This window comes from Centroberyx affinis, unplaced genomic scaffold (genome assembly GCF_046629955.1).
Source record: "Centroberyx affinis isolate AG114_WGS23_722 - 3 ecotype Tasmania unplaced genomic scaffold, CSIRO-AGI_Caff_v1 ptg000664l_1, whole genome shotgun sequence".
NCBI lineage: Eukaryota > Metazoa > Chordata > Actinopteri > Beryciformes > Berycidae > Centroberyx > Centroberyx affinis.
Genome location: NW_027279288.1, coordinates 236,555 through 263,676, shown reverse-complemented (window position 1 = coordinate 263,676; position 27,122 = coordinate 236,555). Strand labels below are relative to the sequence as shown.

The window sequence follows — 27,122 nt, the reverse complement described above, 5'->3', positions numbered from 1 at the left end:
TGCAAATGATTCATTCTCACCATGGGTTTGGACAAAGCACATAAAATAATGTTGATGGCGCTCCATCCATCTTTACACGTGCAAATGCACACACAGGCCCTGTGCTAAACTGCAGCCACGACAATGAGTATAAATACTCCATGAGCTGTGTTTAAGTTTTCTGCTGTGCTGTTTATGCAGAGCTCTAGGATTTATTTTTCTCCTCTGTTGACAATTAACAAGTGCTGTCTCCACTCCAGGGTGTGATACTGCACTTCCTGGTTATCTGATTAACCCAGCCATTTCTGCATCTCTGTGAACGCTGCCTGAACTCAGTTCACCTAATCAGGGCTATGGGGTACTTAATGATATCTATATTTCTTTTGGCTCAAGGGTATAAAACTGCCATCTATAGTAATGTAAATACATTACAGTCCCCAGTCTTCCCCAATGACATTTCATTTCTTCAGGATGCACAGTGTGCTACTTCTGCAGGACCCAGATCTACTCTGAGGCAGCTTCTCCAAGCCTTATTTTTCATGGGGCAAACAGTGTATTATGGTCCTCCCTCCATGCCAAAGGTTTGAGGCCGTTGTTGTCATTAATTCTGGGCTCAGTATAGTGTCGCTGCGACCCATTACAAACCCACACCTCCATCTTGGCTCTGTGGTGATGCATTGCTCTACACTTCTCATTAATAACCCCCCTGCATGCAGCATGGTGGGGGAAGAGAGAGAAACTGGGCCGCAATTATTGAAGTCTACAGAGTTCCCAGTCCATACAGGCACAAGGAAGCAGTAGGCCTATATGACAGAGTGTGGGAGAGAGAGAGAGAGACCACCTGCATAGGCTAATCACTGTGATAATCCAGTAGCTGGGCTAAAACATCATCCATGAGCTATTTCCACTGATTCTAAGAAAAGGAAATTACAAACCTTTTAAAGGCTGCATGTTGGTTTTGATTTCATTTAGACCATACTATATAAGAAAGTTTCACCTTAAAGAGGATGAATTTTACTCTTCACATATTTTATTTCCACGCACTGGGACAGTGAGTATTACCAACTGCCGCCTGAAACCAGCTAAAAAAACAAAAATTTTTGCTCTGTCCCCAAATCTATGACATCACACACATGTCATGATGCAATGAATGTTATGGGAAAAAATGGCGAAGGTGACAGTACCAAGGGTGATTTGCTGAGAATATGGGTATATTTTCTTGTTCTCAACTAATGGCATTACTACAAAGCTCTTTCATATGTACAAATCTAAACAAACATTTTACAGTGTGAATCTACAAAGTCAGTCTGCCATTCATTGTGAAAGGAACAGCTCCAGGCTGCACCTGTTAAAGAAGCATAGTATTAGTCTTTAATCTCTTGTTTCCAGCTTTCTGAGAGATTTTTTAATGCTCATGTTCATAACTAGGTGGTCCTGGGAGTACTACATTTTCATTCTTGGAATATTAAGGGATGTCTTGAAATTGTGTCTTTTACTATGGGTTGTTACATTTCTTCACCACTTGACACATTTTGTGGTTACACCAATGGATACTGCAGATACTGGATACTGATATTGATCAACAACCCTATCAACCCCCCACAGATATATTAGGGTCATTTTGTGCAATGGGGCACAAAAATATCTTACTTATTGTCCCTTTTTAAATTGAGTGGTATTGCCCTTTAAGATCTTTGGCTGGCCTTTCAGACTGCCTCTCACACAGGAGCAGCTCATCACGACCTCAGCCGCTGACATTATCCCTACTCTTAACATTTACATTTTTGTTAGAAAAAGGAGAGTGATGCATTCATGAATCATTCACTCTGTTGGGTCACAATGCTTTGAAATGTTCCAATTCAACACTGCAGGTTTCTGTAATACGTCACTTGAATTTTTAAACAAGCTATTGAAAAGTTTCTGGTGTTTTTCAAGAGGCAGTGTGGTGCTCTATCAAAAAGGGCCTCTCTGGACAGTTGTTGAGAGGAACATTTTTACTGCATGCAGTTAAAATATTTTATTTTATGCACATTGTAAAAGCACAGCAGTTGAGTCTTCCATATAGAGTGTTCATTTATTCAACAGGGATTTTTTTGTTCAATGTGTCGGTATAGTTTTATGTTCAGGCAGGTATCAGTGCTTACTGCACACAGAACTCAATTCAACTTAATAGATCAATATCCAGTAGGTTTTTCTCTTCGGTTCCATGGTTTAGCTAATGCAGATGAACTTGTTTACTGTCTAACCTGTGATTTAGCGACAGCTCCTGTCGGTCCCAGAGGTAAAATATTTCCCACTCGGTTCTCTGCTGTGACAGAAAATGAAGTCATTTGCATTTTTTGCAGTGTTCCATTTTGTGATTTGCTCTTTGGAGCCCTGCTGTAACACTGGAGTTTAATTAAGGCTGAGAAAAGGCTTTATTGTTTCACAGTTAACTGACACTATTGCATTCAAAACTCAATGTCTGTGAGTACAACATACACAATACTCATTATTAAGAACAATTAATCTCATGTAAAGATAAATTATTACATTAATAATGCCATGTTTTGGAAATGCCACCTTTTCACACAACACAGATCTTTCACACAGACATTGGTTTGGCTTTGATTTTGTTGGAGAATCCATTGTGTTCACAAACTTAATATTATAATAGACTAACAAAAGCATCATTCACAGCTCTGTTTTTGTGCAGTTTGGTCTCTTGGAGTCCCACAGTGTCTTAGAAAAACAGTTCAACAGGCACAGTCAGTGCTCAGACCACTAGTGGAATTTGAATGGGTGCCATGGGTGCCTGGGTGCCTGACACCCATATAGATAATCTCTTAAAATTTTGTAATATTATTAAAAAGTAAAGTATTAAACACATTTTACAAACAATCATGGACTCTTTTCCTGTCACTAATTCACTCTTATTTACTTTAACTGCTACTTCTCTTGTTATTTATTTCCACCCCTCAGGTGGAATGATCTATTGCCATGGAATCACATAATTAATGCCAATCAGAATGCGACTCAGTGACGTTCTACATATTCAAATGCTTAATTTGACGAGCACAACGATGAGCTTTCCAATGGCATTCACAAACCTCGCAATACTATATAGGATTTACCTGACTGTTATTGTGAGTAGTGCACTGGCTGAGCGCTCTTTCAGCTGACTGAAACTGCTGAAATCTTTCCTGTTGCTGTGACTTTGATGCACTTACATAACCCAATATAAATTGGTCCATAAATGCGGCAATTTTCATTCATGTTTTTTTGTCGCTATCAGTGCAGCAGTTTTGAAGCCCATTAGTAGTGAATTTAGATAAACACTAGTCTCAGTGTGCTTATAAGTTATTAATGCTATTTCAGACCTATAAGATGGTTGGGTCTCAACACTACATTACAAGCATAAGCATAAAGGCAATTTTTACCCCTGGCTTAGACATAGGGATATTGTCAGGTAGGTGCAACAAAGGCAGGAAGCTTAGGACTGGGCATAGGGCAGCCTTTATGGAGTAGGGCAAGTCAGTCAGGAAAATGAAAGATGGTTGTGGAGAAAATACATTCGCAGAAGGAAGTAGCAAGGTGTGCTAAAACTGTCCCTCAGGCAAAGCAAGGTCAGCGGATTCATTATAGGTGCAATCTATGATGCACTACCATCTCCCCAAAATGTCAATTAATGGGTAGGTGAGGTGTTATATTTTTATCTCTTGGCCATCTCTCTCTAGGTTACCTCCTTTGGCCTCCATATAGGATTTCTTCCATACTAGACTTGTGGTCTGCTACTTGTGTTTGAATGATTGGATCATTGACCTGCTAGCCTATGGCTTGTTTAAATAATTGATATACCATAAATACATATATATACATATATATATATATATATACGTATGTAGTCAGGTGTGGCTTTGTCTATACAGACTTGATGATGGCCTATGACCAAAACATTTCATGTTGTGCACTTTTTTGTTTTTTGCACTTTTTGCACCTGTCACTTTTGCACCTTTGTAAATAAATACTTGTCATTTGTTCCATCAGTTGGCCTCTTTTGCTTTTCTTCCTCTTTTTTCAGTGTGAAAGTTCTTTGCTCACTCCCCACACGAAGGTCACCTTTTTCAAGGAGAGAACAATGGTTTCAGATTTGGAGGTCCTGACCCACATCCCAACCGCATCACTCAACAGCAAATCATTCCAATGCACACCCGAGATCACAGTCCCCTGGGGCCAAAAGGATGACATCATCTGCAAATAGGAATTAATGTCACCAACATAGGCCCTAATGTCACCGAACTGGACACTCTCCAGACATTGGCTGTGCCTTGATATCCTGTCAGTGAATATCACAAACAGGACAGAGGACAGGGCGGATCCTTGTCGGAGTCTGATGAGCATTCATGATCATTTAATCCCAAAAATGCAAACACAGCTCTCGCTCTGATTGTATAGGGACCGAATGGCTCGCAGCAGCAGCCTCGGCTCCCCATACTCCTGCTGCACCTCCCACAGGATGCTGCGAAACATGGATGACCCCTTGATTATCTGTGAGAGGGTACAAAGCTGGTCCAACACTTCTGCTCCTGGTCACAGAGGAGTTCTTCAAATCAGACACACAGAAAACTAAAACACATTTCCAAAATAAGCGTCCCATGAAGACATACACAACAAACACAGAAGTCAAAATACAGAAATCACGCTTAATATCAGTGGAATAGAGCATGTTCCTCACCACATTTTGTCTCGCAATTGTGATAATGCTATGGTGACATTGATGCCAGAAGTCTCATGAAGGACAGCACCACTGCTCAGTGTTAACTTGGCCACCTGCTAGATTACCCTCACTTTGACCTCTAGTACTACTCTAGCCAAATGACTGATCTTACTTATGTGCACCACAGTAACAAGAACAGTGTCCCACATATTGCTCTCCCAGGCTATAAATGTTTGTACAGAAAATGTTGTACAGAAAAGTGCCACCAATTGTGAATCTTTGATGAAAACAGTACTGTATCTTACAAGTATTATGTCTAAACCTTTGTCAGCATTCTTATTCATAATGTTTAAAAAAAAAATTAAGTGAGTTTTGAATTCACGTTAACACATACAACAATTACACACATGCAATCTATACTTTCACTCTGTACTTTAACCATCCCGCAAGTCAGGTTAAGCAGCGATGAGGACACTAACACAAGCTGATACTTCCCCTGTTCCAGTTCTTATGCAACAGATGGAGTATGTAGGACTTGTCTGGACTTACACATTGATGAGAGCTGATCATCTAAGTACCAGCACATTAGTGGCACTTCAAAACCTCTCCAGTGTGTGGCAAGTGTTTGCTGTGCAGCGGTGTTGTTAAAAGCAAGCAGGTCTCAGAAGTGATGCTGAAGGCTCCCCGGATCACTGCACTGGGGGAGTTATCTTTAAGGACAACTGTAACTCTGAGATACTACTAGAAAGCTAGAGGACAAAAGCGAGCAAAAAATATAATTACATCTCATACCTGCAGAAGTCTTGAGTTTAAATCCACACGGTGTTAAAATCCTCCAAGCAGATGACTGGCCTCTTAGAAATTCCACACTTCCTCTCTTCAGGAGCTTTAAAGTCTGGGCAGGTTCCTCATCAAAGACTCCACTAAAGACCCCAGAAAAGAATGACATTCCTGTCTTCTGAGTTCTCTCTTCATTAACGTATCCATTGACAATATGTCGGTTTTCTTCTCAGCCTTGGACCATGGTGTTGTGCTGTGGTGGGTCCAGTGTTGGTTGGGTCTCTGAAGGGCGTTTGGGCTGCAGTTCAGAGGGGCTGCACAGGCACTGATTAAGCAGCTGGCCTTGCCATAGTGACTTGACCTAATGAGGCAGCCTCTGTGTGTCCCATCGAGTGGTGGTGAGATGGTGCCACCAAGGACCCTGGCACTGCTACTCATTATACTGGTAATTACGGGAGCTGTGGTGTGCCGAATTGCCTTTCTATGGAGGTTCCCTGTTGCCCTTGTGGCAAGTGACACATCCTCTTGATTAGCAAAAAGAAAACTCTCAGCTTCATTTAGAATAACTGACAAGGCTGTAGTTGAATGAATACAGAATGAGCTGAAATAGGTTAGTCTGCCCAAGTGAGCAGGGGAGAGAGACGGATAATGACAATAGATAATGGAACAGAATATGGTAGAGAGATTACTGTCCAAAACAATTGGAATATGATGAAACATCTTAATCATTTTTCAATTCAGTTGCAAGTAATTTAACACATTTTATGGAGATGTATGCATTTCTTATTTCTTTTCAAGAGAGATGAGCAAAATATCTCAATACAGTCTCTATATAGTTAGTAAGTGTTGAATTTGACAAAGCAGTATCACATTTGTGTGGCATTTTGAATGTGCAATATTCATCCTAGTTTCATGTTATATTTCATATCCTCCTCTACTGAAAATTTTGCTCCTTTCTGTTTTTTTTTTTCTTTTTTTAAGGAGAAAAAAATATTTTCTGCTTTTGTCTTTTCTGCCACTCTAGGGATACAGGAGTATTTGTTACATCTATTGTCAGGACAGTTTGGAGTTGATCCTCACCACCCCTTACTATTAGTTGTGTACTACTATATATTTTACCGTTGGACTCAGTTGGGAATTCAGGCATGGAAAAGAGTGGTTGTCTGTATTCATCACTATCATAATATCTATAAAATCCCTCTTTAACCTGCACAAAAAGGCATGTGTGGACCGAGCTGTGCCCCCAAGCTGAAAGGCTTTATGTGTCTGCATAAGGTGAGAATAGGCCACACTACTTGCCTTTCAAAAACAGCAGTAATAACATCGCCCCAAAAAAGCAATCACTGACCACTTCAAATCCATTTTCTCCAGACCAACCCCAATTGCTCCAGAAATAACAGCGACCCTGTTTGTTTGATGGTGATAATAGCGGTGGTAAGAATCAGATAACAAGCAAGGGCGCCAGTACAGTCTCCTTGTCTGTCTCTGATCCCTCTAACTTTTCCCATCTTTCTCATCCCCAGAGTGTAACTGTCGTCCAATGGCCCAAGCTCAGTTTCCAAGCTTAGAAGATCTTCTTTCCTCAGCTGCAGGCTCCGCTTCCCTGCAGTGTTCTGCCTTTGACTGTCGTTTCATCTTCCTGCCTCCTTCTACGCAGCTCTGAACTGGACACTCTTTAACAGTGTTGGTGTGGTGGGGTGGGGTTATCAGATTTTTATATGACTTTCTATTTCTTTATGCAATCTAGGAACAATTTTATGCTTTTATGCAGTTTTCTCTATGGGCACCATAGTATTTCAGTGTTCACGTTGCTATTAGAACGGTTTTTGTACCTCCACTGGTAATGATCCATGTGTGAAAGATAACCGTGCAGCAAATTAGATTGGAGCAAAACGACAGGCTACAGTATGACATGTATTGCCTGTTTGCTAAGGATATAGGCTACATTTATTTATTTTGGGGACAGTGGCAGCGATCTGATGCAAAACACAATATTTGAAACTGACAACCAGCATACTATTTCATGTCACTTTGCTGTGTGTCTCTAATTGTATAGGACTCCAGTATTGAGGCCCTAGCTGCACGTCCACAGCTGTCTGGAGATGTAGAGGCTGTGGACTTTATACTGCACCTCAATACCTCAAGTCTGATACCTGTTGAGAGAGAAGACTACTCACAATAATTCTCAGGATCTCATTTGAACATGAGTTAGAATAGTGAAATAGTTCTATTGCTTTGATTAGAGAGACACTTCAACAATGATAAAGGCAGACACTCCAAACAATAGCATATTACTATTTGCAAAACAATCAGTGTTCGAAAAATGTGTCCACCCTTCTGGTTTGGGTTTGCACATGCTGGTGCAGCTGACAGGGTCCCACTCCAAATTGTACTTCATCTCACTGTAATCAGGACATATCCTTAGACAAAGATGAGAAAACAAAAACCATTAGACTGTGCACCATTTCTTTTTAGATAAAAGATCAAATCATATGTTACTACACAAACATATTGTACAGATAGTTAGCACCACATAGCATCCAGACGCTAGCATCAAGGGCAGGCTTATCCACATTGTAACTCCACTAACAAGGCTACAGCCAATATTCACACTATAAATAATGACTATAAAAAAAAATCAAAATAAATAACTACAAATAAGATTTTTTTTTTTTACCTGTCCTTTAAACAAGAAGCCATCTCTGGTGCTCATCAGTTCTGTTTCCTAGCCACTCCTTGAGTTTTTTTCATTGACTAAAGGCAATGGCAGTATTTATTTTTGTTTTATTTATCAAGCTCCTTATTTGCTTGGAGACTTTCCAAAGAGCTCCTTCTTTTTTCTGGATGGAGGCGGTGAAGCCAGTCCCGTGGAGCTGCTTCTGCATGCTACACTGCACCTAGTACAATCCAAAACAGTGCACAGATTGCAGCGTCTCTTCCTCGTTCCCCTAAAAAGATTTCCCGCCTCTGGTTGTGCCCGACCACAGGGCCTGGAGTGAGTCAAACTAAGTGCTCTTCTCGTGCAGCGCTGATGAATGGGTGAATTTTCTCTTTTGAGCACCGACATATTACTTACATTGAAAATAAGGCAACAGTTTATCATGAAAAAGATCCATAATGGAGCTTTAACAATTCTCTTACACTGACCAGCCACGTGGCCCAGTGAGGCCAACGCTGTGTAGTTCTATAGTTTTATTTGGATCAGGCCCCAGAGTGAAATAAATATATAAATCCCACAATCGATTTTCCCCACAAGTGAATGTCACAGAGTTCATCCCACTCCATCTCCGACTTCAGACCTTGACACAGTGAGCCCACTACTATGAATGTGTGTGAGAGACCACCCCTGTTAGAAGTTCTCTTGTTTACATCTCTTCGTAAAGCTGCAAAATGCAACTTTTTCACCTTAACATAATAAGCCCATAATAATACCTAAATCTCCCTTTGTCTGAAATGTATTTTGTGGGGCATACCATATGCTGTGGCCGTGTGATGTATGAGCACAGCCAGCTGGATTGTAGCTATCAAGGTGAGGCTAGCGGTGACAACACAGGGAAGTCATAGCAACAACTGATGTGAAAAGCAGTACGTGAAAAAAAAGTGTAGTGAAACGTGTGACAGACAAGGAAAGACTCGGGTCAAAAACACAGGTGAACATTGGGATGCTTTTTTTTATTGCATATTGCCTGCGTTTGCTTTCTGCTTCTTAAACACCTGTGGTGGCTGAAGGATGTCGGTTACCTCAGCCTCAGGCTAGATGCCGTTCCATGGTAGACAACTCATCAAAATGATTGACAAGTGTTGGGGTGTAAACTTGCCCAACTGAGGAGGAGGGGTGGCAGAACTAGTGTTACACTTGCCAAGCAGTCAAGTTGCACATTGCAGCTTTAACTTCCCCCTTAGTGATTGCTTTGTCCAGTATCTGGTAGTGATTTTGTCAGTGATGTGGAAGAAAATCCAATTGTCTTTGGAGCAATAGCCCATTGACTGATCCTACTTTTCTCTCAGTGCTGTTGGCACTTGCTTTGTCTGCATTATGCTAGCTTAAGGTCAATTCAAGTAGTCAGATCAATTCCCCTTTTACCCTGGCAGTTGTAATGGTTCTGTTGCTCTTAACCCTCTTTGATGTACTTGTAGTTATGTCTGGATGCTGATTGATTTGAGTCTGAAGGTACTGACAAATGATAAATGGGTAAATGGGCTACTGTAAATAGCCAAGTGCTTCAGCAAGTAGATCAAAGCACACCTGGTTTAAAACAACCTAGTAAAAACACAGCCGCAGCGTGAGGATAAAATAGCTAATAGCGTCTTATTCTGGAAAATGCTGAGATTATTAAATGAACTGGGATGTCATATTTAGCATCAGAATGTAAAGGTCTTCAGGGGAATACTGAAACACATATAGAAAGTAATGACCCAAAAAGTGGTGGTAGTATAACAAACAACCTCTTAAATGGTCTCTGGTATATCCTGCAGAGACCACATGTCAAGCTCTGCGTTTGACAGTTACTGCTGCAGATCTCTAGGTATTTCCCTCACACTTTCACACATCTCCTATGCACTATATCAGTAAGAAACTGGGCTAGTTTTCCCAGGCATTGCCTCCCTGCAGACCGTGCTCCAGAAATACCTGCAGGTGAGAACTAGCTGAGCTTGTGTAGCAGGTGTCCTGTCACCTTCACCATTATGTATGCATCATACCTGTGGGTGGAGGTGGTAATTAACTGTTGCTTTGCTGTTTTTAGATCGTTGCCATGACAGCTCTCTCTCTCTTTCTTCCAACCCTTATTTCTCTCATTAACTCTTACCTACCTCTCTCTCTCTCGTTCTCTCATTAACTCTTTGACACTGTCTTTCTGGTCCTTTATCCCTCTTTCCTTCTCACTCTTTCTCATCTATTCCCCTCTGTCTCTGATTCTATCATCTTTCATTTTATAGATTTAGTATATATGCTCATCTTTCTGCACAAACACATAATAGGAATGCAGTTGACACAGAATACCACTCTACATGCATGTGTGTGAGTTGACGGATGTGTATGCTTGGGTGTGCGCACGCGGGTGTGAGAATATGCATATGGCTGGTGCATGTGTGTGTGTGTGTGTGTATGTTTGGGTGGTCCTGACAGGCTGATGGTGCCATCCATCATGAGCAGATCAGGCCACAGACTCTGCCCAGTGGGCCGTGGCCTGCAGGTAACGGCAGCTGCAGCAGCAGCAAGTAGACGCTGTCCCAACTGTCATCTATCTACAGAATGCCAGTGTGACAGGTCCTGTCCACTTTACTTTGCAGCATTTCACGGCACACTGCTATATATACAATGACTGGTCTTTTCTGCTCCACGCCTGCAAATAAAAGCAAATTTGTTGCTTGATTGACTCTGATATCCAGGTCCATGGCTGATGATTTACAGCCTTGTCATTCAGCACTTTTTCTTGACTATAAACCCACCAAGCTAATAACAGCCTACTGACAAAACCTTGACATGTGAAACACTTAATTTTTTTTTGTCTATATAGCAAGTACAATTTTGTTGCATTAAAATTATATGATTCCCCTCTCCGGTCATCTCCCGCCATTCATTGATAAATGGCATAATAAAATTAAATGACTGTCGTTGTGAAATATTTAATAACCAGGATATCAAAATATTAAAGTTTGAAAGTAGAAGTGCGATATGATCAAAAGGTGAGCATTACTTTAAGGGGGAGGTGACGTGTGAGTGATGATATCTGAGGACCGGGGAAAGCTCTCTGCTGTGTCTGTAATTGTAGTGAAGATGGAGAGCAGAGGGGACCTAGACCAGACAGACCAACACTGACACACTGGTAAAAATCACTCATGCTTCTGCCTCTTTTGGGGCCAATTTTAATGATTGCTTACAAGGCCAGTTCACTTGCTGCTTAATGAAGATCTCCAGCAATATCGAAGTCTTATAACTTCCGACATGTTCCATGTTCAAGTAGTTGCTTAAGCATTTACTAATGCACGGGATTTGATGTTGCAATCCTTTGTGCCATAATCCAGGGTCAGCATTCATACAGAAGCCCAATTCAGATGTCAAAAGAATGATGTACTAAGGCAGAAATTGTGGCAACAGAGGACATCAGGCTAAGCCATCATATATCTACAGGACCATCAGGCAGGCAGCACCATTCACCAGCCACCTAATCTAAATGTTACAGGGTTGAGTGTGTGAGTGCAGGTATGTCACTGGGGTTATCAACTTGGCACCTCCCTTCACAGATGTTTCTTTGAATTAGGCATGCCAACACCACATCTCCACTTCCCTGTACCTGTGCTTAGGCTCATCCCTAGCTCCCAACATTACTCAATAATTTCTAAACTCGCTATTGATCTCAACAACAATAAGCTAATGAGTTTGCTGATTCTTTTGACTCGAAACAGCCCACTCGGCAGTTCAGAAACTGAATTGTATCAGCAAACAATTATACCAAGAGAGAGCAATGCATCAGGCTACAATATCTATATTATCATATAAACTCTAAGCCTTAAAGGCTATACAGAGTGCACGCTCCTTCATGTACTACTCAAAGTAGGCTCCCAAAGAACAGTTAGTCTCCTACAAGACCACAACCTCTTTGACAGATATTACAAATGGAAGAAAACAATTTCAACAATTTAAATGACATTCCTCATGTTTTTGTAGCCATTTTTTCCAGTAGATTATATCTCCTCCGCTAGTAAATTCAATCTTGACACAGATGTTAATTGAGGACACAATGTAACCACAGTTTTCAAGGAGCACAGTTGGATGTAATCTACACAAGCGATTGGCAGACCAGATAGAGAGATTTACCCATATGCACACACAGGCTTGGAGGCAGCAGGCTATTAGGTTTACATTGATGTCTCTAAAGATTCAATAAAGGATAAGGCGCCCAGATCCAAAGCAGTGCTTGCTTCCCTTCTACCATGTCCTTGCACAGGCTACAGTTTCCACTCTGACACATTCACTGTGTTTAGCACAAGTCGACCGCCCGGCTATGGTATTCACCTGTGACTTTGGGGAGTTTGTGTGGGGTGGACACAAAGGAAAAGGAACTTCACACAGCATTTTGTATTACAAATGCACACATTCGTACATGTACCAGCAACCACTACATTCTGTTATAACCACTGGTTTTCTCTTCAATCCATGTGTGGGTAAATTGCTCAAGCCTGATTAAGTCGGGATTTAGATAAGGGAATTAAACAGTGAATGTTTTATTTCAGAAATGGTAATAGGTTTTGGGGGAGGGTGTAAGGAACCTCAGGGAGTTTGTTACGGTTTCAGCCTGGGAGCAACTTGGGGTGTGAATGTGACAAATAGAGTGTTAACCTTTGAGTCTTCTCAGTCTTTTGACTGTTTTAGTCATTTAACAATCTGTTGTGTATGCCCTTGTTTTGAGACTAAAAGTACCTCCCATTGTACAGTCGTAGTTAAACTACCAGCGCTGTACTGCCTCATCTTTGGGGCTGCAGGTCCCCATAGAGAAACTGTGACAGTTGATTACTTGGTAACTAGTCCATGACCTATTATCATCTCTGTGGTTGTGTATAACTCTCAAATACAAGTACACCTACATCATGTAATGATTCTAACATAATGTAATACTCCCAGCAGCTCTTTGCTGCTGTGGATGGCATGTTAGAACCAGTGGCTTCACTGTTTTGACGAAATACTGTATAATGTATAATGTATAATTTCGGATGTTTTTATTGGTCTCCTGATACCACTGCAGTTCACTGTAGGCAAACTAAACAACTCTATCTGACTACTCACAAAGGCTCTTGAGCAAATAATGAGGCAATAACATTAGATGTGTGTGCAATATTGAGTTAATGACAACAATCCAATTACCTCTTAATTCACCCTAAAACATGTCAACTATCGATGGATAATTTCCTGTCAAGATCTCACTGAGCAGTATTTTATGAGGCCCTTTATACAAAATGTTTTTTTATTATGCTTCCATTCCCTCTGGTATGGGCAATGCATTCAACCGTGAGTGGAAATTAATTGGAGTAAACTCCAGTTCTCTCTCACTATCGATAGATAGCTGGGACATAATGTGAGTGGAGTCCAGGTGTATGTCTTTGCGTGTTTGTGCTCTGTCTCTGTCTCTGTCTCTGTCTCTTTCTGTCTGTCTGTCTGGCCTCTCTCTCTCTCTCTCTCTCTCTCTCTCTCTCTCTCTCTCTCTCTCTCTCTCTCTCTCTCTCTGTTATGTCTTGATGTGTCATTAGCAGTGTGCTCTAGGGTTATTGATCTCTAGGAGACGTTAATCACATTATAGAAGCTTGAGTTGTATCTTTCGCTATAGTAAACACAGGAAATGAGGATCTGAGGCTGATTATGTTGACTGATTTCAGTCATGCACTGACTCAAGCCCCTATCGGAGCCCTGGCTATAATTGCTAGGAAAACATTAATTGATTAATGTACAGACCATAATAAAAGCCCATTGCATCTCATTTTCTGACCATTTTCATAGGGGGATAGCCTTCGTTTCTAACTACCTCTCTTTGACTTCCTTTACATGGTTTAAAAAATCAAGTCACCTTGTTGAGGAACAAACCCATCTGTTGGATTATAAAATCAGTCACCTGTAAAGTGACTCTCAGTTAGCTGGGCTTGTGTAGGTCTACATGGACGAGCGTGTTTGTAAGCCGGTGCAGCCGCTCTGAGCATTAGTGCAGATTAGTATGCCATGCAGCGGTTGTGTCCCCGGCTCCTCTAGAGCTTTGTTTAACTCTTATGTGATTTCTGTCCTCTTGGCTGTTATGTTGTTCAGCTGTCAGACCACAAAGTGCAAATTCTATCAGCAGGGGTTTATTCAATTCAGCTCTCTGTTGCCTGAAACCTGTGGACCAAGAAAATGGAAAGATTTTCTCCCTTTCACAGTGTTCACACACCATCCAATTAGGGCTCCGAAACACAAGGGAGAGAGCGATAGGCAGGCGGAGATGTGGGCAATATAAAAGGACAGAAGAAGAACGGTATAGTGTGACAGGTTATAGAATATAGCTGGAGAAGGAGGGAGAAAGACGAGGAGGGGAAATATAGTGCCCATGTTTACGTCCTTTGAAAGGGTGTTATCATACTGTACCACCATTCTTGCCTTGATATTGGTTAATACCAGACTCAGACTGTTGTCTTTTACTAATGAGCCATTTACTGATGATTCATTCATTCGTTTTGATTGAAACATCCTGAATATTAAAATAGTTGTCCAGAAGAGACATAGAATAGAATAGAATAGAATAGAATAGAATAGAATAGAATAGAATAGAATAGAAGGGGATGGGTGATGAATTTCAGCTCACTGGATGACTGAGCTTTAACTTGAGTGATAGAAAGTGACAAGATGACATTCAATATTCTGGCTGGACCTTTCAACAGGTCCAGCAAAAAATGACGTATTGACAGAAGGTGTTTGACTTCAAGTGTTGAGGTGTCCGTCAAACTGGTCACAGCGCCAGCCGCAATCCCAGTGCTCCAAAGCAGGATAAGGTTATATTTTAGGAGGTGGCAATAAAAAAAACACAAGGCACTAAAGAAATATGGCCATGGCAACACTGACTCATCATAACCCATACATTTCTGTACCAATCAATCTGCGGTTAAAAGCAACTAACAGAACTTTTGCATAGAGATAATAATGGAAACAACCCCTCCTACTCAGTGCCTCAGGCTTGCTAAGATGTCAGATAAGAATGTAATGTCTCATAGTGCCAGGTGAGGTATAAATAACAGGAACAATGAAAAACTAATTTGTTTTGAGCACAAATTCCTAGCCAAGGGTAGTTTATACTGAAAAAAAGCAATTTGGAGAAAATGGAGTGAAAACCTTAGACTTTAGTAATGCATTTTCCATCACATGTGGACAGTTCTGTGGATGATTTAAATGTTGAAGGTACTATAATTTCCAGTACACTGACATTCTAGGGAAAAACAAATATGAACACCTACAGTATGTGACGTGTTACTGGCTATGTGGGCAAAAATGGAATAGGACCAAAACAGTAGCATTGCCCTTAACACCAATGCTCTCCTGTCACTCCCTTTCACTCTTTATTTCCCCACCTCATTACTCTTGATGATCTGGAACCCTTTAGCTTTGTTGCTCACTCCCTTGCCATATACTTCCCCTCTGTACTGTCACTATTGGCAAACCACTGAACCTAAAGCAATTTGCAGCACCGTTCAAATGTCAGGCTGGCGGTGAGGTGCCAGTGATGGTTGAGTTTCCAAGGAAAGAAAAGAAGATCCGCTCATCTTTCTACCTGCAGTGTTTTTATGAATGTCAGCTTCATGTGCGTTAAAGTCACACAGTAACTTGCATAGTGATTTGAGACTAGGGTCTTCTCTTTCTGTGTGAGAAATGAGCATGAACACGCAAAGAGAATGTGTTCAAGTGATAGAGATTCTGCTAAAGTAAAAATTAAGGCAGGCACTTACAATCTGTAGTTGGAAAGCCTTCACTTTTGCCCCCATACACACACACACACACACACACACACACGTTCACTCCGCTCTAACAAGGACACCAAGAGTCTGCTATCTCTCAGTGAATTACTAAAGCTAATTGCCCCTAATTAGTAAGCCTTGATTAAGGTGCAGCTTCTGATTTAAAAGGAAGCCAGCAGTGATGATCACTGTCTCAATTTCTCCCTATCCTAATTGTTCATTTTATTATTCATTTGTTCTTTAATTGTTCCTGTCAAAGGACCTTATGCATAATGCAAGCCATTTTTCCAACTTAGATGAATCATAGGTTGTTTTTTCATTCGTTTTTACATCTGGAATCCATCTGACATTCACTACTGATGTTGGCTGTGCCGCCATCTTGAGCAACAAGCAAGTCTTTCATCCTCCACTGAACCTCTCCTTGTCTGTAGAGTATCCGTTAAAAGTCAAATGTGAGGAGGAACAATTGATATGTGTGACTTAATCTATAATTCAGCAGACTTTATGTCTGCTTCACTGTATCATATCTATGCAGTAAGATTCATAAACGGAGGATAGCTTTGCTTGCATGTTGGGCAATCTGCCTCCTATGACATGATACATTGCTGTAATATTTTAAGTGTGGAAAAAAAGATACAAAATGCTCAGCTCATTTCTGATTGCAATCACAACTGTATTTTCAAGTTCATTCATAGAAAATATGATGGTATTGATAGCCAGAGGCAGAATCAGACACAACTTGCAACTCTTCAAATCTGTACTCTACAAAGTATTCAACTCTGCAGATCATTTTGGAGTGCCCTGTTGGGGATATGCTATAATTAGATTCCTATGCTTGAAAGGCTTGGAGGGTGTTGATCATTGTTATTTCATGAGGCATGCAGTGCTTTGAATCCCCTCCATCCAGACTCGTCGTTTTCGCCTTGCAGACAAACAGGGCCCTCGAGATATTTATAAACATGAAAACAATGACTTCCCAATGTCCATAAATCATAAAATCAGCATTCCTTTGAGGGACTTTCTGGTTCATACCTTACAGTACTATACTATCATCAAGTCATTTAATGTAACAGTATTGTACTATAGTTTCCTAAACCTCAAATATATTATCATTGTTGTCTCTTTGTTGACCTTATATAGTCATGTTATCTTACACAAAAAGAGGACTGAGAGTGGGGATGCTTATAGTATCATGATGAAAAAAAACGGCATGTCATACACTGAAGAAAAATGGTGTGTGGGCGCCCTCTGGCTCTAACAGTGTAAAATCTGTCTTAAAATGGAGTATTCATTTATATTAGTACCAATTCCCGGATAACATTTTTAATAATGTGTCTATATACCTTAATACTCTATATACTCGCTGTCTGATGCAAGCACCAGACAGCAAGGTTACTGAAGCAAACATATCTAGTACATCTGATTAGTGGGAGTTTTTATTCCTAAGTCCTGTGAGGAAGCAATTCTCTCCAGAAAATATTGTCTCTAGTTAAAAGCTTATGATAATGTGTTCTTTCATTTTCATCTTCTTTCAGATCCTTTTTCATCCCGGGGGAGAGGCCAGGGTGCCAATCATTACAAGATTCAATTAAAACCTTTAAGGTCGTCCTCATTCAACCAAGGAGTGAATAATTGTGACACAAATGCTACTTTGTTAGCATCTGTGCAAGACTGTTTTGATGTGCTAGACCAGCAGAGGAGAAGAATGAAGCACACTTTAAATGTGTTGTTACCTGGGTAACATTAGAGTACATGTGCTATGGTTTTGTTGGTTGTTGGATGTTTAGATCAGTGGCTATTGAAGTCTATAAAAGCTTGATAGATCTAAAGGATATTCGTCTGGTTTAGTATGTCAAGCAGTTCTTCATGGGAGGAGGCTGTTTCTTTTAGACAAAAGACGGCGGCACAACTGGCTAAAAGTGGATTCAAACACAAAGCCAAGCATGTCATGTGATAAACTGCAGTATACAAAAATGAACCAAACACTCGGATATGATGCAAGATGCATGTTTAAAAATGGATTTATAATACAATACAAGGATATTTTGTGCAAGAGGTTGGTGGGGGGTGTGAACCTGTACATTATCAACAAAGTACTATAAATTCAATAGCAACCTGCAAGCGGGACATGGCTACTGGGCCACGATCGTGTCAAACAGCTAACATACTGTATCAAGATACATGTATTATACAAATGGGTTTCACTAGTATACAATGGCTGTATAAGATTAGATTACATATTTATATAAAGTGCAAAAGAAATGAAACACTTACAGTGAAGGCCTGGCCCTGAAGTGCTTTGTGACTGAGTGTAAACCCACCACCACACGTTAAAAGCCTCCTCATCATATGGCCAGGTGGTTGGGCCGACACAGTCTATGGCCTTGGCAGGGCAGTATCACAAACTATTGGCCAAAGTTCAGCTGCTGAATATATACTGTATTACAAAATGTATGAAAGGGTTACCAATCGGTGCAATATATTGAATTGTACAAATATAATCAATATGAACAGTTGCGAAAAAAGTTATCTAAAATTCCCCTTTTTACAATTATAAATAGACACTTGTTGTTTACTGCTCCTTCTACACTGAGCATAGCACCAGGGTCTCATTTTTCAAACCTAGAAATATGAAATAACCTGAAATATAAGAGAAGATTCATTCTTATTTCAGAGGAATAAGACATCTCTGACATAAAAGATATAAGAAAATATAAGCACTGTTAGTTACTAGATTACATGTTTTGTTTATAGTTCATAATTGCTGTTTCTCTTAATGGTTTTGTATATTTCAAGGTTATAGAAAGCAAGTGAATTCAGCATCACAGTTGAGTCTCAAGAATACAGGAGAGCAAAGAGGCATCAAGCGGTCAGTCAGACTCTGTCAGACTCTGTCCAGCACCTCTCCACGCCAACCACCAGCATCTGGGGATTCTGGGGGATTATCTAGGTCTGCTGGGAACCCTGTGGGAAGAGGTAGACACGTGACTGAGTGATTATTTTCAAACTTACTTTCAGAAAATGGCAGTGTGCCGTACAACTAATGCATTTGGCAATCTGATTGAAAGTAGGAAGAAAAGGCATTCAATGATACAGGTCAGTGCTTTTGCTCCTTACTGAGTTGGTTCTTTTGCGTTTCCAGCAGTCTGGATTCAGTCTTTTCTGCTCCTCAGCCAGAGCCTTGGCCTCCATGGTATACATCCTCCTCTCCTCGCTCTTCATCTTCTTCCACTTGTCACCCAGGATCACACTAATGGCTCTGGGGTGAAAGGTCAGAGTCAGAAGATCAAGAACTCACTTCTTTTGGGTTATTGTCTGTGAACGTGTTTGTTTGTTTTTCTTTTTATCCAGGGAAGTCAACTGAGGCCGTATTCACTTTTCCAGCTTTTACATATACATCATGTGACTCTAAAACTCCTTGTTGAAACTACTAAAAATTAAATCATATTAGTGGGGTCACCTGCTCCTTAAGGCAGGGTGACCGACCCCACAGACTCAAACTCTGCGATACATTAGGCCTTTAAATGACTGTGAATGAATTTACAAAAAATATTATTGGACAACTAAATGAATAAATAAAATGCGCTGTGGTGCGGGAGGATCCTCTATCATATCGTCAGTGGACAACACTACCTGGACGATATCCAATTTTTAATAAAGAGAACAATGTCAGCCAAATGATTTATCAGTCTTCCCCTAGTTGGGGGATAAATGCTTTGGTCAAGAGCTTTCTGACAGTGGTTGAGGGTTGAGGGCTACTGCCATAAATCACATGAAATCATAGAACTGAAAGAATAACCCATTTATAATCATAGAATTTAAAGAATACCCCATATATAATCATAGAACTGAAAGAATAACCCATAGATTCCCTCTGCGCATAGTACAATCATTTTCCTTCATGTTTTATTCCAAGAGAGTGACTGTGTTACTTTTATCCTCAGCCTTTGGGCCTAAGAGCCTTCATGAGCAATGCTCTCTGTGTTCAATTCCACCAGCCTTCACTTATAATTTCACTGACTTTTTAGTCCAGTCTGTTGCTCTGGGCTCTAACACTATAGTCCAGTCCGTTCAGTATCATTCCACACAAAGAGAATCCTTCATTTTGTAAACAGTGAGTCAGTGCACCCTGTACCACCGCCACCCCACACCCTCATCCCCTAACAATATCCCTGATCTAAGCTGGTTCATAGCAGAGCATGACATCAGACAATGAGGAGAATGTCACTGCACTGCATGCTGGGACACAATGATAGGGCCATTCATTAAAGAGTAATTCTGCACCCAGTTTGAGCTTCTCTCCGCCTGCTGCGCAGACAGCGGGCGTGAAGAGCACGGGACAGAAGGGGGGTTTGGGGTTGGTCCAGGTTGGTGAGAAGAGGAATGGGGTGAATTGTCTCAAGTATACTTGCATACTGGGGGTTTTATCCAAATGATGCATCTTAGGACAATTGTCCTTGAACACGGCTGCATCTCCAACTGAACACCGGCTGCTCATTTTAACCACTGAGGGCGATTTCAGCCAGGTTTAGTGAAATAAATACAGCACCGGCACATTAGTGCTGAAATGTTGACAATATGACTGGCGTTGTTGTATTTTATAACTACATATTACTAAATACCTGTTTACAGCTCAAAAAAAGTATTTTAGAGGTACTCTTTAACCTAAATTAGAGAATTCTGCTCTACAGAAGCTAAAGCTACGTCATTCATGGTGGTACGAATGATTGCAATGGACCTCATAGACATCTACACTTTGACTACAGCAAATGAATACTGCACACCTGTTATCCTTCCCAGGATACATCTGGGTGTACTCCACCCGGTACTTCTTAGCGAAGAGCATGAAGGCATTCATTGGCCGCTTGCATTTTGTGGGTGTGGCACCACTGGCTGTCCCTGAGGTGTGGCTCCTGTTTGATTTGCTACTAGAGGATTGGGGGGAGCTGGAGCGCTCAAGTTTATCACAGTCTGGGCTAACGGCGCCACCGCTGGACTGGGAGGTCCTGCGCTGACGAGCCATGCTGCTGAGAACATACACTGCTGAAGAATCCAGCGGGGTGAAGTCATAACTGTAAGAGGTAGAAGGAAAGAAAAGAAAGAAAGAAAGAATAATTATTTGTCTTTCATTTGTTCACTTTTTATCTATAAGCCTCTGTCAGCATAGCATTCATAGTGTAACAGCATTAGTTTTGTATCCACTTGTCACTTTATAGCACAGAAGTTTGTCTGCTTGAAAACAGATGGAAGTCACACCTTTTACTTCTTTGCGGTCTACTTTTGTTCTGAAAGCATGAAGTACTGTTCTGCAAAATCCTTATGCAAATGTGTTAGGTGAAGATGTGTACAGTATCAATGTGAAAATAGGTCACTGTGTACACAGTACACACTGTAGGCATGCCTTTATTGAGAGTGTACAAGAAGACTGCTACAGTAGCTAATGTTGGGCATAAGTGTGAATATCACAGAATTGTTAGATTTTGATGAAACTGTTGTGGAAATAGTCAAACGCTAACATTTTGAGTTGTTTCTATCCTGGAAAGAAACAGGAATGTAACATCATGGTAAGAGTGGAGGGAGCAGGGCTGTGTCGTTAGTGTGTCTGTGAGTGTGTGTGTGTGTGCGTGTCCACAACTTTAGAGCATTTAGAGCAGTACTGTGTTTTTCTGCATAATGTGTATGTATGCATCTTCAGCAAACAGAAATAAATCCAAATACTGTCTCTACTCCTCTGATGGATGACATGTTTTCCCCTACGTTTCATAAGGTTTAAGTGCTATTAGCCACATATAATAATAGTGCTCAGAATAATTATAGATACCTGTTAACTTCAGTCTTTTATCACACAATGCAAGATCACATTGGTTACAAGGGCATACCTCCTGAAAGTGTCAAAGACAACAGAGTCATCACAGTTAATGGCATCTGGGTGGTTTGGTGGCAGACACAGGTCGCCCAGCTGCATCTCATAGCAAGGGATCCCATGGTGCACCACGGTAAGGCTCGGATAAAAGGAAGACCACCCTGAAAAACAAAGAGATGAAAAAATATGGTAACAACACACTTTTATTCTAAGACTATTCATTCAATATCATTTTGGCATCAAAAACAAAGACTGTTGTTTCAGATATTGCTGTGAAAACTGTTGTCATTATGCACATTTAGGAGTTATCTCTTGCCAACAAAGCTGGCATTACGTTGGACTGTCTCTCTCCAAAAAACATGCATGCATTAACTGCAGTCCATATTTGTATTATTTTTGTTGGAAATTAAAAAACATTTGTGATTAAAAAACATTTTACCTTTATTTTTGACAAAAAAGGGGTGATCCAGACGGCATTCAGCTGTTAAAAGGCCGTCATCGGGTGAGCCAGGGTCAAAGGTCAGTTTGAGAACTACCTGGCTAAAAGATACCGTCTCTTCATGGCTCACCAACTGAAGCCCCTCTGAACCGTAGCTCTGTAAATTAAGACCAAAAGCAAAAGGCATCAGCCAATCAGATTAGACCTAACTCACCACAGAGATAAGCAAGTGGAACACACCACCAAAGAAGAATTGGTACCTAGTTGCTTTCAGATGTAGTGTAAGAATAGCAGTGTGCCTGATTGGTCTGATAGTTGGATTGTTTATATTATGCTAATTGAGACCACAACTGTAAATTTTAAGCTTAAAGATAAGATGAGAGTCAGTGATTAAACCAGTAGAAGAGGTGAGGTGAACACTAGTGAAAAGTATTACAGAGAATTGCAGATGATTACAAATTATTTTAAGAGATACAAAGGTCCCTTTTTGGTGTGTACCTTGTGAGAGGAGGATGGCATCATGGTTTCATCATCTGAGTCATCATCAGAATCTCTGAGGTCATCAGCGTCCTGCCACTCCACATTAGGGCCTCGATGGAAGCGCAGGCGAGTTCCTGAACACCGAGACAACAATGTAAACTGAAAAATAATGTGTGGAGGGACTAACTGACAGGAAAATGTAGGTAAACGGCTGCCGTACTGCTATTTGGACACCAGAGGTCAGTATTTCTCTACAGATTTTCTAAGAAAATCAGGGTCGGGGAAGTGTAAATGAAAGATTGATAGCAGCACCTCCACAGCTTCTGACCCAATACAATCTTGATTACATGTCCGCTTGTTATCAGCATGCTTTCAGGGCAGAGCTTCTAAGAAAACTTCATGTTGCATTTGTGAGTGTGCATACACACTGGCGCATGCATATGTACATGAGTGCGTATGTATGCACCTTTCAGGAAGCAATGCCAGGCTGTAGAGGGCCAGGAATGAGACCAGGCCATGTCTTCATCATCGGAAAATGATGAAGACATAGAGAAAACTCCAGACTCTGATTCACTGCTGGCCTGTTAGAGATTAAAAAAAAAAACACAAAACAAAACACAGCTTAGGATGACATCAATATAAGTAACATGTTTAATGTACATGAAGACAAGACTGCCACCTGCAAGAGAATAATCCTTCATCAGCAATCATTTGAGGTTTGAGGTTAAAAGTTACCCTGACACGCCTGCGCTCCCTGAGGTGGCCTCTAGAGGGGTTGGGTGCGCTGCTGGCTAACGGTGGCCGGGCATAGGAATGTAAACTATTACTGTTGCCAAAGATGTGGACAGGAGATGACCTGAAAAGAAAGACAAGAGAAAGTTAAGAGACTATGACCATGAGGCATTAAATGCATGTGTGCGTGTATTAGTGCTGAAACGATTAGTCGATGAATTGATTAGTCGATCGACAGAAAATTAATTGATTAGAATTTTGATAATTGATTAATTGTTTTAGTCATTTATCAAGCAAAAACACCAAACATTTGCTGGTTACAGCTTCACAAATGTTAAGATTTGCTTGCTTTTCTAGGTTTCATATTATTATAAAATGAATACTTTGGTGTTTTTTAAGACATCGCTTGGGGCTCTGGTAACTTATGATGGGCATTTATAGACTAAATAATGAATCAATTAATTGAAAAAATGATCGTTAGATAATAATTGTTGCAGCCCCAGTGTGTATACATGGGTAATACATGTTTATATGTAGAGCAATATAATCTACTGTAAATTGTATGTCGTTGCAGTGTCCACTTGCACTAACTGTGAAGTCCTGTTGTCCCTGCATCAGGTGTGCTAGTGTGTACTTATGTTACTGTGTGAGTTGTCATTACCCCTGCATCGATGTCACCAAGATAAATTACTGTACATTTATACATTCACTGGACTTAGTGAATGAAGTGATTCTGATGCAAACCTCTTATGAGGAGCGTCCTTCAGCAGGGGGCTCTGAGGACTGGTGGCGATGTTGGCCAGCTCGGTGAGCCAGTTGGTGCTGGGCGAGCTGCTGAGCTCCTGGTGCGACACTCCCACTCCCACCTGAAACAGCCCCGGAGACCTCTGGTCCTCCTCCACCTCCTGCAGCTCTGGCATGTCATCTGGAGAGGGGGAGCGGGAGAGGTCAACTGTAAAAAACATTAAAAAAGTGTGGAAAACCTCAGCAGCTTGAATGCGGAATGTGCCATGTTGTTGGCGTTTTGAGGCAAACAGTTACCAAAATCCATGTTGCACCCAGGTGAGGAGGGCAGGTCCTCGTTACACTTCAGTGGATCAAAGGAGTCGTCCATTCTTGCGTTCTGCTGTGTTTCCTCTTTATTCACAGGCTCCAGGTCAGATTTTATTTGGCTTCCTGCATCATATTATGCGATGCCAGCTGGCCTGACTGTTGAGGCAATGAGGACAAAATTACAGATTTCACAGCGAAAGTGAAACTGCTGCACAGAGCTATTTCCACTGATTTAGCAGTCTGGGCCAACTCAAAATTACAGAAAAGGGACTAGCTCTGTGACTTTAACAGTAAGTTTGAAAGTAAGTTATTTGGATGTTTGATAGTTATATAATGGTTTTATGAAAGCATGATGAAAACAAAAACCCTGGAATTCTAAAACATTAAGATTAAAAAACACAAGATATCAAAGATATTTGACCATAAATAAATGCAAAATTACAACTGACAATATACATTGCAATACGTGTATTATACGTTATCAGTGTAGTATGGGGGGGCCTTGCTTGAGGGAATCCTTTGTCTGTGGATCGAAACAGCAAACCTCTGTGACAGGCTAGTCATGTGACCCATTGCGTGCAGGCCTTGTTTATAAACTTAAGGACTTAGCGCATGCGTATCAGAGCTCATTCATTCATAACTGCGTAGCAAAAAGGATCAATAGATTGATGTAATTTAAAAGTGGCATATCGGAGGTTTGAAATTACATAATATGGGTATGAAAATGAACAGCCTATCACACTAGCATATTATATGATTGGTTTAAACAGCATCTGGTCGTTGATGGCATATAAAGTAAAGAATAAAATGTGACTGAAAAACATCAGGCTGTACAGGAAACGATCAAATGCATCAATTCACAAAGAAGAGCTAACGTTAACGTTAGTTATGTTCTGACAACCGATCGATTAATAGGCGCTGTAGCATTACGTTTTGACAAACACGGCAGTGGCGTAGCTTCGACTTAATTACGTTAATAACCTATTGTTATGATTAATCTGTTAATTCATAAACTGTAGTTGAAATATTATCACCTCTAAAAAGACTTAATGGGGGCTAGGCCTAACTGTTTCCCCACTCCCCAATAGGAACGGTGTCTTCAGCAGAAACGGAGAGGCTGTCGGGTCTACATTGTAAACAAAAGAATGTCAACAAGTTGAGGCATGACGCAACCTATCTGCCCCGTTCAAATGAATGAGACGAAACCGTGTAAAAGTACTTTTCCAAAACTTTCACTTTAATCACAATTATTTTTAACGTTTGAAAATCTTGTTTTGATACACGAGCTGCCGTTGGACTGGTTTGTTAGCAGCAAAACAACAAGCGTCACAGCGAAAAAATTTGTCAAGCACGACCTGTCATTCGACATCAAATAAGCGCATGACAACCTCAACATAACACGATTTTATAATTGCAAAGTAACGCAACGTACACTGCGTATCTTCAAAACAAGTTTCAACCCTTTGTTTCTTCGAAATCAAGTAGACAACTTCCCACTTACCAAACCTGTCGCCATCAAGTAACTCTCTGGCATTCGCTCGAGGGGTGGGAATGAATGCCTCCAAATAAGGCCATCTATTGGTGGATAGAAACGTCAGTAGCGACATTCTGCGCTTGCTATTGGTCGATGCTGTTGATAAAATCGTAGGGGGCAGGGCCTAGTTTGTTGATCAAATTATCATTGGCTGAAAGTACATGTCTGTTACTACCCAGTAACAGCTGATTGGCAATAACAGGAACAATACACTGTTATTTTTTTATTTACAATGAATCAACCATCGCAAGAAACACTTTTGTTCAAGTTTCCAAACGATATCCGCTGCCTCGTGCGAACATTGTATTTACTTTTTGTTGATATTAGGCTACTACTGAATGAATGAATGAAAGAATGAATGAATGAATGAATGAATGAACGAACGAACGAATGAATGAATGGATGGATGAATAGTGCTGATTATGTCTTCATTCTGATAAATAATGTTACACGTGAATATAAAACGCTCTTTATTGACATGAAAAGTGAAACATACTTTCGGCCAATATTATGGTTTTGCCTTGTATGGTACTTCAAATTACCATGACTACCTGCACAGAGGGGGAATAAGATTCATTTTATACAGAAAATTAGTGTTAAAATCATCTCTAAACCATTTAAGCTACAGTAAACCACAGACAAATATACAGAGGACTGTAATTACTGTATAAAAAAAAAAAGGAAAAACAAAACAAACAGGAGCCACTAGAGGTTCCTGTTGAGAGGGAACATTAGAATATGCATTTCCAAACAGTATTAGTTGTTGGCAGAGGTAGACAGCAATAATGGATGAAATAATCATAACGTATGTTTCACCGACACAAGAACAGCATGACTTAAATTTTACATTAAAACACAGGGGAATGAACTGCTCCAAGACATTGCTTATAATGACTACAGTCTAGTAGGGCAATTTATCAAATTAAAGGTGTAACAGTAAATACTCAAATTCAAATTGTACAGCAATGTTCTTACAAAACTATCAGCTATCTCTGAAGTTTGTTTTGTGCAAAAGCATAGTATTAGGCTAACAGCCACTAAACACTTACCAACAATGATATACAGTTTATGAAAAGGTATTCAAGGGATTAAATCT

General features: G+C 40.6%; 1 protein-coding gene across 2 annotated transcripts; it reads right to left on the bottom strand.

Moving 5' to 3' along the window:
• Positions 1-17,929: 17,929 nt before the first annotated feature.
• On the bottom strand, positions 17,930-26,024 carry hbp1 (HMG-box transcription factor 1). Of its 2 annotated transcripts, none has more exons than XM_071519148.1 (11): positions 25,994-26,024; positions 24,481-24,648; positions 24,184-24,391; positions 23,443-23,563; positions 23,174-23,288; positions 22,726-22,841; positions 22,228-22,384; positions 21,805-21,949; positions 20,710-20,997; positions 19,043-19,184; positions 17,930-18,889 (listed from the first exon to the last, which is right to left on the bottom strand). In XM_071519148.1, exons 2-11 carry the CDS (start codon positions 24,551-24,553, stop codon positions 18,872-18,874), a joined length of 1,383 nt encoding a protein of 460 aa, XP_071375249.1. In that variant the 5' UTR covers positions 24,554-24,648; positions 25,994-26,024; the 3' UTR covers positions 17,930-18,871. The 2 variants fall into 2 exon arrangements, with proteins under 2 accessions (XP_071375249.1, XP_071375250.1); XM_071519149.1 differs by having other exon boundaries at positions 24,184-24,364.
• Between the last annotated feature and the right edge of the window lie 1,098 nt (positions 26,025-27,122).

Bases quoted from the DNA above. Each gene is read 5' to 3' on its own strand.
- hbp1 (XM_071519148.1), bottom strand. From the start codon at position 24,553: ATGGACGACTCCTTTGATCCACTGAAGTGTAACGAGGACCTGCCCTCC. The intron at 21,950-22,227 runs GTAAAATGTTTT...TTTGTTTTTCAG, and splicing joins CTTTTTTGTCAAAAATAAAG to GGTGGTCTTCCTTTTATCCG. The intron at 20,998-21,804 runs GTATGCCCTTGT...TACCTCTTACAG, and splicing joins GTCTTTGACACTTTCAGGAG to TTATGACTTCACCCCGCTGG.